General features: G+C 35.9%; 1 protein-coding gene across 1 annotated transcript in view; it reads right to left on the minus strand.

Annotated features, from left to right (window-relative positions):
• The window catches only part of pctp (phosphatidylcholine transfer protein), a gene marked incomplete at its 5' end in the record, with an annotated part of 13470 nt that extends 3901 nt beyond the window's left edge, over positions 1 to 9569 (minus strand). Inside the window, 3 exons of the mRNA XM_079603908.1 lie at positions 1 to 44; positions 8291 to 8408; positions 9336 to 9569. The exon at positions 1 to 44 is cut by the window's left edge and continues 36 nt beyond it. Of these exons, the coding sequence (XP_079460034.1) occupies positions 1 to 44; positions 8291 to 8408; positions 9336 to 9569 (396 nt within the window). The remainder of the gene's footprint in view (positions 45 to 8290; positions 8409 to 9335) is intronic.
• Positions 9570 to 10064: the final 495 nt, after the last annotated feature.

The raw sequence follows: 10064 nt of genomic DNA on the forward strand, positions 1-10064 counted from the left end.
CCAGTATATGGCTTTCTGCCCGCTGTAGTCTTTCTCGTGCAGCTCTGAGGATGACACACACACACACACACACACACACACACACACACACACGTTGATGTTAACATTAGTTAACTACATTATTTAACAGCTACTAACAATGAACAATACTTCTACAGTGTTTTTAATATTTTGTTTCTAATTGAAACTTTGTTACATTATTTTCCTGTTAGTTTCCTGCTTTTAAACAATCTGTATTGTAAAAAGTGCTATATAAATAAAGGTGAATTGACTTGACTTAATGCAAAGGAAACTAAGGAGAACTGAATTTTTAATATGCAGTAAAAATGTTGTGGAAAAAAAATATATATATTGCTCACTGTCAGCTCATAATAGCGTTGCGATGAACTAATCTTAACAAATGAGACCCAGTGTTACCCAGAACCTAAACTACACACATTAACAAATATGTTTCCAGATGAGAAGAGTGAAAGATGAGTTATGAGACACAATCACAGATGGGTGATATGAACAAACTCTATCACTGTATAACAGTCATTTCACACAAAGGTAAACGGCTTACATCATGATATAATTAATTATGCGAGAAATTAAACATGAAAAATGCTTTATATATTCATTAAATAACCTATATAACGTAAACAGCCTAATTTGGATAAAAAAAATATACTGTACAAATTCGCTTAAGTGTAGCTTTAATCTTAATGCAACACTATTAAATGTCATTTTAGAGACACTGTTTGCTTCCGATGTTATGGCAAACATTCAGGAGGACCGTTTTCAGTCCCAGCGTGACATCCACGTCTGGTGTGGAGGAACTAAAACCAGACCTGAACCTCTCCTGAACTCTGGATCTGGACACCGTCTGCGAGTCTGGGCCCGTCATGCAACCTCACTGACGCTCGTGTGTCTTATGAGAGCAAATCCATGTCCAACATCTAACATCTTCCCGGAAGACTGGAAGCGATCAGGAACACCAAACGTCTCGGTGTTTGAATTCAAAGTCACGTGAAAACAGCTTCATAGAGTTAAACAGCGGAGTTCAAAACTGACTTCTATTATAAAACGGACTTTGAAAGCACGAGATCAACCACCCTTCCTTCAGTGAACGCCACCTCAAAACACATGAACACACACAGCAGGGTCTGCAAAGCATTACGAGTGACCTTACATAGCATAACAACATGAGTGTATACTCGCAGAGCTCTAGTTTTACCACCTGACTGCTGCAGATTCATTTCGGCATTGATAATGTTGCCATAGAAACGCAAAAGATGTATGTACATGTGTTAATATATAGACCACTCGTATTATTGATTGCTATCAGGATTTTTTTTGTTTATGAAAAAATTGCCTACCCTACCTTTAATGTTAGTTAATAACTAATGTTTACAGATCTTAAAAATGTATTAGTAAATGTTGACCAACTAAGATTATAAAATGCTGTAGAAGTATTTTTCAGTGTTAGTTCAAATGTTAACAAATGAAACCTTATTGTAAAGTGTTGACAAACTTTAACTTAAAAAAAAAAATATATATATATATGGTGAAACTCGAAAAATTTGAATATGGTGCAAAAGTTCATTTATTTCAGTAATTCAACATAAAGGGTGAAACTAATGTATTATATAGACTCATTACATGCAAAGTGAGATATTTCAAGCCTTGTTACAATTTTGATGATTATGAAAACCCCAAATTCAAAATTAGAATATTGTGAAAAGGTTTTCATAAGCTGTACGCCATAATCATCAAAATTATAACAAATAAAGGCTTGAAATATCTCACTTTATGTAATGAATCTATATGATAAATTATTTTCACCTTTAAGTTGAATTACTGAAATAAATTAACTTTTGCACGATATTCAAATTTTTTGAGTTTCGCCTATACATATAATATATATATATATATTATTTTACTGGCAGGGTTATTGTGGAGGGGAAGGGATTTGAGTAAGTTATGTTTGTATTCAAGTGTATGTAATTTTGTTAAATGTTGTAAAATACAATAAAAATATGTTCGCCAAAAATATATATAAATAAAACAAACTCATTTTATTTAATCTGTTGCTTACGCTTTATTTTAAGGTGACGTAGTTATTTTGTCCTTATTCTGGTAAGAACTGAGTATTACTACGTGTACTTGCTATAGTTACGGTTCGGGTTTGGTTTAGGATAAGTTACTTGTATTTATGCATATTTTACAGTTATTACTATAGTAAGTGGATGTAGTAATGTGTAACTACGTCACCTTACTGTAAAGTGTTACGCAGATAGTTGCAAAGGCAAAATTTGTCATTTTCGTTTAGTTGAACTTGAATAACCACAACTTGTGATTAAAAAAAAAAATAGACATTTAAAAATAAAACTAATAAAAATGACAAAAAAATCCAACAAAATTACTAAAACTTTAAAGGGGTCATGAACTGGCTTTTAAAAAATATATATTGTTGTCTGAGGTCAACTTATGACGTTCGCTTGGATTTTACATTCAAAAGCATCAAAATGAATAAGTAGGGCTATTTTCTACCCTGGTTTTAAAGCCTAGCTCCTGAAACGCTTGGTTTTTATGGGCGTGCCATATTGAAGACTTGGAAGTAAATGCCCACTGCTATGATTGGATAACAGTTTTGCATATTATAATGAGTTTCATGTAATGCGCAAATCAGTGGGGTGTTGAAGTAGGCGTTGATCTTCTTCTGCGGAGGCTTTGACGTCATAGATCCTCACTTTGAAAAACCTGTTGTTCGCTGTGCCTGGTGTCAATACAAGCTTTTATTGGACTAACAAGGAAGTTTTTCAGTTCTGGGGCCTCATTTAAAAAACTGTGCGTAGGATCCTTACTAAAAGTGTACGTGCGCCCGAAAGCCAAAAATGGCATACACAAAAAAATATTCAGACTTATAAAACCGTGCGTACGCCAGAAACTGCGCAGAATTCACTTTATAAATCCCAGTCAGCGGAAGATTGTGCGCACATGCGTCTCCTCCCCGAAATAACCATATATGGAGCTTACAACGCCTCGTTTTACTATGCATATCCTCATCTGCATATCATTTGCATATGATTATTCATCCACGTGATAACATGTTTAATATACAAGACATTAGGAAAATATGAAATACGGATGTGCCGTCACATTACATTAATAAAAACCATTTAGTAGCTATCCTTGCCTTGTTTTTGAATAAATAAATATAGTGTAAAATATATTTCAGAGAAAGTTTTTCTCAATCTTTTCCACTGACCAAATAGTATTTTTAATTGATTTATATTTTTAATGGAAACAGATAGACCCTGTTGTGCATTATATTTGCACAATCTGCTATTATCATGATAAGCAATTATCTAGTTAAAACATTAAAACACAGCATGCCAGAGGAAAAATGTTCAAAAGCATTGCATCCACGAGTCACGACACATATTTCTATTTATTGAATATACTTTTTTTTTTTTTACTTCTCAGTAAATTTCATGTATTTTATGTGTTTAACTCCATTAACTCCATTAATGAGAATGGCATATTTAATCTAAATGTTTATATCAGAAATAAAACATAGTTTAAATCATTATTTTATTTAAACTGTTATTGTGAACATGCACTGTATTTATGATTGGGACTCATAATGAAGATTTACGGTTTTACTTCATCTGCCGTTAGATATGCGTCAGTTTCACTAAACGGCCCAACCATTGCGGACCTTTCAGGGGTGGATATTTGCTTCAAGTGATAGACTTGGTGAGTGAAATTATATTTGTATTATCTTTCTGTATATATGTCTAATTTTCTTTAGATGTTCTGTCTAAAAGTGACCAAAAAGACATTTAACTCCAGCTCACCATCGGTGTCGCCAAACTGCTCCGTCTCCAAAACGTTCGTACGCATGGGTCAGAGTTTGCGTGCAGGTGCGCACATTTTCCCGTCAAGTTTGTTTTTATAAATCACAACTTATGCGTCGGAAGTGGCGTACGCCTCTTTCAGGGCCGGTTTTGTGCGTACGCAACGGTTATAAATGAGGCCCCTGAAACTTACAGGATATTCTAATAGTATGATGACCTCTTATACGTCAAAAGCTCAAGGAAAATTTTATTTCTCAGTTCATCACCCCTTTACAATTTCATTTAGTTGAACTTGATGTACTAAAATAACCACAACATGAGATAAAAAAAAAAAAACTATATAGACATTTAAAAATAAAAATAATAAAAATGATAAAATACAACAAATTTACTAAAACTTTAAAATGACAACAGAAATTATAAAAATGGATAAAAAATATAAACAACTATGATAAAAACAAAAGCACTGTTGACTGAAAGCTGTTGAGCAGAAAAGATGTCTGAACGGGTCAGTCTGGCGTTACACAGATGATGTATTCAGCGAACAAGGGTGGAGGCTCGTGATTGTAATCAGATTCATGACCGATTTAACCCAAACCACATTTCACTGCTCTGGTGGTCCGACACAATATTCATACTAGTGATTGAAGATTACACAACGTTCAGTGAAATTATACATGTGAACAAAGACATGGTGTCCAGATGAAGGAACAAAACAAGTCCTGTCGTTTTTGACAAACATGTATTTGAGACGTGACACTGTGAAACAATAAGGACTGTAAGCGCTGGTCATGGAGGTCAGTTTGTGCTGTTGTGTGTATAAATCAGCGTTCGGCTGGGATTTCTCCAGTTATACCACAGGAAAGCACACAGGGGGACACTAGAGGACATACATCAGGACTAAAGCACAAGCGCTGTCGGACGCATGAGGCTTTTCGTGGAAGATCGGCTCAAACACATGCGTACAGGGTCCGTCCGGAGCCAGAGATGTGTTTCCAATAAAACAGCACTCCACCCTCATGCACACACACACACACACACACAGCTATTCACGGTCTGTTTGTGTTTGCGGGAAATACACCACCCTGCCATATCATGTCTTAAACATGAGGAAAACTAAATGGCTTCAAAAGCTATTCACACTCGTGCAACTACAAAAGAAGTCCAGGATAATAAAAAATAAAAAGATAAATCAAAAAAATAATGCATTATGAAATCGGCGGCGATATCTTTTGGAGAGCAAAAACAGCTTTCATGTCCTAACAAAGTGATTTTAAAGATGTTTTAACAGTTCCCAGATCCCGAGAGAACAGAACATTTACACGTTTGACGGATAAAACGAGCTCCGTATTGATGGTCACCAATGTTAACATTGTTTAAATGGTCATTTTATTCAAAACACAATTTCCTGAGCTTTTGCAATACTCTTTCCAAAAGTCTTTCCCTAGATCACTTAACTATAACCAGCAAAAAGGGTATGACAGACATCACAACTACAAGCTCATTAACATATGACCACCCACATTTACATATTAACAATCATGTAAAACAACTGATAAATGACCATGTGAACTACACTAAGATCATTTACAACCGGAAGTCTTAAAGGTAAAGTATCAAAAACAGACGTTTAATTATAATGCATTTAGGGTCGTTTTTGACCTGGGATAGATTTCTTTAAAAAAAAATGTCTAAGAAACTTTTTTTTTTACACAGTTTTTAGTATGGGAACCTAACTTTGATGTGTCTAGACTATATAAACCTGTGGCGTTAAACATTTCATGAGTTGAATTTTAAGTACTTTAGTGAAATACATTAAGAATCTCACACTTTATAGAAGTGAATGTTGTAGGTAAACATGAATCTGCACACAGACAGACAGACCAACAAAATAAAGGAGCCAAAAATAAACTACAGCAAATTTAAATTAGTCTACTGTACATGCGGGAAAAGTCCACTTTCACTCTGTTACCATTGCGGCATGAGAAACTGATCACCTTTTTCATCATAAAAGTGAAAGTTTATTCAAGCAAACTGGATGTACATTTGGAAAAAAACATTCAAGTAATGTTATTTTGATATTGTTTTGTTGGAAAACTGAACAAAAATGCAGTTTTGTATGCATCACAAATGTCAGAGAGGGAAAAAATGGTCAAAAATAACTAAATTATAACTATTCTTAACTTTATAACTAGTCTTCAGTGGAACGCTACATGCTATAATGCTACATGCTATAATGCTACATGCTATAATGTTATAGGCCACTTTAAACATGACATAATTTCCTGAGCTTTTATTGGTGCTCTGCCATCTCATTTTTAACTATTAACACTTTTGATTAAACAGTAACACGTACTGATTGAGATTTAATGTTGTTGACAAACCTGCTCAATGTACATAAATCTGATCCGGGGTCAGTTTTAGCCTTTCACATGCTAACGGTTGAGCTTATGTAAACTGAAGGATCTGATTCTGGATCAGTCCACTGAGAAACTCGATATATAAAGGCCAGTTCTGTATAAGACTCAGCCTCAACTAGAAACACTTGAGGATTTTCAAAGTCGTCATCTGATTGGTTGAACTCTACAGGACTTCGGAGAGACGTGTGTGTCGCGTTTTTTAACGGCTCGACTGGAAACAAAGCAGTCGTGAAGCCAAACCCCCTCATGGAAAAAGAAAACTGTCCCGTTTACAACCGTGTCAATGAGCGCTTACCAGGATCAACTAAACACTGGATTTTCAAAAGTATGTAAAGTTGGTGGCATAAGCTCTATAAAATACGTCCAGATGTTTTACATGTAGGGACATCGACGTTACATTTTCACGCCCCTAAACATGACACGGAGCAAAACGAGCTGCGATTGGTTGCTTTACGTGTCAGTCAGACGGCCTCTGGATGGTCCTTGGCGGATGAACGAGTCCAGATCTTCTGCCTACACGAGACTAGCACTGTATAAACCACATCACCATCAAAACAACACAGCACGTTCTACACACACACAACAATGACAGAATAAACACTGGGTCAATCTACTGGGACACTACATGTACATGACGTACCAGTCCAGTTCCCTGCGCATGTGAACGGATCTGACCACCATCGAGAGGAGAAGCTTCAGTGTGGAAAAACATTAGAAAGAAAATGTAAAAAAACAAACCATAGGATGCATTTCAAGTGGGCGCCAGTTTATTTGAGCTACACAAGAGTAAGTTAACATAACTTTAAAGGTACACTGCACTTTTTTTTGGAAACAGGCTCATTTTCCAACTCTCCTAGAGTTGAACAGTTGAGTTTCACCGTTTTCGAATCCATCCAGCCGATCTCCGGGTCTGGCGGTAGCACTTTTAGCATAGCTTAGCATAGATCATTGAATCTGATTAGACCGTTAGCATCTCTCTCAAAAAAATTACCAAAGAGTTTCGATATTTTTCCTATTTAAAATCAAGGAACTGCTGTCGTACCAGCAGCACAATGATATTACAAACTTAGTTCCGGTCACGTTGGAAGTTACCGAGCTGGGGACTATTTTCAGGCGCTGTGTAATATCATTGCGCTGCTGGTACGGCAGCAGTTCCTTGATTATTACGCAGGAATGAGAGTATAGTCATATTGGCCTAGAAAATCGCACTTTTCATTTTCCGTCGGTCTTAGTTCACGATGTAACTACAGAAGAGTCAAGTTTTAAATAGGAAAAATATCTAAACTCTTTGGTCATTTTTTTGAGAGAGATGCTAACGGTCTAATCAGATTCAATGATCTATGCTAAGCTATGCTAAAAGTGCTACCGACAGACCCGGAGATCGGCTGAATGGATTCAAAAACGGTAAAACTCGACTGTTTAACTCTAGGGGAGTTGGAAAATCAGCTTATTTCCAAAAAAAGTGGAGTGTTCCTTTACGACACTTAATACTCTGTAATATTATCAATTTGGCTAACACTGTCAGATGAGAACAAAACGTGAGCTGAATAATGAACCTATTGTCTTCTGTAGAGCTGCTGAGCCGAATTAGTTTCATAATTGACGCCTTTTGCAACATCGACACATTTATTGAACTGAGTCAACATTGAACGGACTCGATGACTTTACAGCAGAATTTGAATTTGTCACATTTGATGAAGTTGCATCAATAATTCTGTAATTTTCCTGTTTATTACTGTAGAAAACTATATGAATAAAGCTGACATGACTTGGCCAACGTAAATGTTTTTTTTGTTTTTTTTACCCACAACAAAAGCTTGAGTGAGTCGTTCTGCTACAGAAATGGGTGTATCACCTATAATCTCTTCAAAGATGATTCATGAGCGTAGGAATCAGTCTAAACCTGCCTTACGAGTAATGCTGAGAGTCAAACTCTCATGACGCGGAGACGGAAGGGTGAATGCTTATGAAATAATGGTTTTCATGAAGATGTTTGATCGTGACATCCGGAGTCCTGCTCGTGATTACCTTTAGCATAGGAGTCCCAATGTCTCCTGTAGTTGAGATCCATGTAAACATCTGCGAGGAGATCTGGAGAGCAGCTGGGCAGAGAGCCGAACACTTTGTACTCGTACAAACCCGTTTCCTGTTCAACACGACATTGAAGACAATCAACACATGCCACATCACAGCCAGAGCCTGTAACACCGAGCAAGCGTTGTGATATATGAATGATTGATGTGATGTTATACATGTCATGCACTAGATGGGAAACTGATCCGAGTGCATGAAGACAGGATCTCTTGAATGAATCCGTCATGGTTACTTTTGCTTATAAATCACTAAAACATCTGGATCTTGGTCATTTCATCCACACTGAGCCAAAATAATGTTATAGAACATTTTTAAATACTATGTATATTACCAACCCAATGCAATATTGTGTTAAGTATTATTATATAACAGAAAAGTTGAATTGTAAATCACTGCACTGCCACTCGATTCACCCACTCATAGCATAAATAAATAGTCACACTTTTAACTCCAGAAAAACATTTATCAGATTTGTCTTATTTTTTTTGTAAAGCCCATTTAAATGGGGCAAGTTGTCACAATGAGAAGCCTCAACTAAAAAGCCGATAAAACATAAAGTCACTATCAAGTAATTCATGAAACATTAAAAATCACAAGGTGAAAACGGGGGCGATAGGAAGGTAAACAACATTGTTTTATTTAACTGAAATGAATTAATAACAAAATATGATTATCCTGAAATGATAGTTAATTATAAAATAGAGTAAAATAAACTGCTTTAGAAAACAAGCCTGTCTGTGTTTGAACTTGATTCGAAATATAACTTTTAAAATGCAAGGATTGTGACAACTAGCCCCGGTCTGCTGCTTTTACAGTGAGTTTGAAGCTTATATATGATTATGTTATCGTTAACGTTCAATATTGCATTATGTTATATATTGTATACTATTCCCATGTCATGCATATAGATCAGATTGCATTGCTTTGTTTTGATTGTGCACAGGGCGCGTGCGCATTGAGTCATTCATTAAATATTCACCTTGCTATAAAGTCTGTATATTTTGACGTTCATGGTCTCGGTGAAGAACTCCCAGCCTCCGTCGAGCATCGGCTGGTCCAGCTCGGTCCAGGCCTGCTGAAACTCCTCATCACTGAACAGCAGAGCCATGATGTTTCCGCGTTCACCACAAGAGTCAGGAGTCATGTGTGAACGCGCGCGGGCGCTGACGTCAGAGCGCAGCTGATCGCGCGCCACGTGCTCGCGCTCACGCATTTCGGTACACGCTTAAAAGTTTTGTGTGTGATACAAGAAAATTAAGAGTATATAAATGTATATATTAATATTATTATTATATATTAAGAGAGATAACTAAATATGCTTTTAGAAGAAGTCTCTTATGCTCACCAAGGCTGCGTTTATTTTATTACAAATACAAAAAAACAGTAATATTGTGAAATATTCTTAAAATGTAAAACAGCTGTTTTCTGTGAATATATAGTAAAATGTAATTTATTCCTGTGATCAAAGCTGAATTTTCAGCATCATTCCTCCAGTCTTCAGAGTCACATGATCCTTCAGAAATCACTCCAATATGAGGATTTGATGATCAAGAAACATTTATGATTATTATCAATGTTGAAAAACAGCTGTGTAATTAAAAAATTAAAAAGAACAGCATTTATCTGAAATAGAAAGTTTTTGCAACATTGTACTGTCTTTCAAAAGTTTTGGATCAGTAAATTATTTTTATTTTATTTTTTTGGGGGG

The sequence above is a fragment of the Phoxinus phoxinus genome (genome assembly GCF_949152265.1).
Source record: "Phoxinus phoxinus genome assembly, chromosome: 1".
NCBI classification, from domain to species: Eukaryota; Metazoa; Chordata; class Actinopteri; order Cypriniformes; family Leuciscidae; genus Phoxinus; species Phoxinus phoxinus.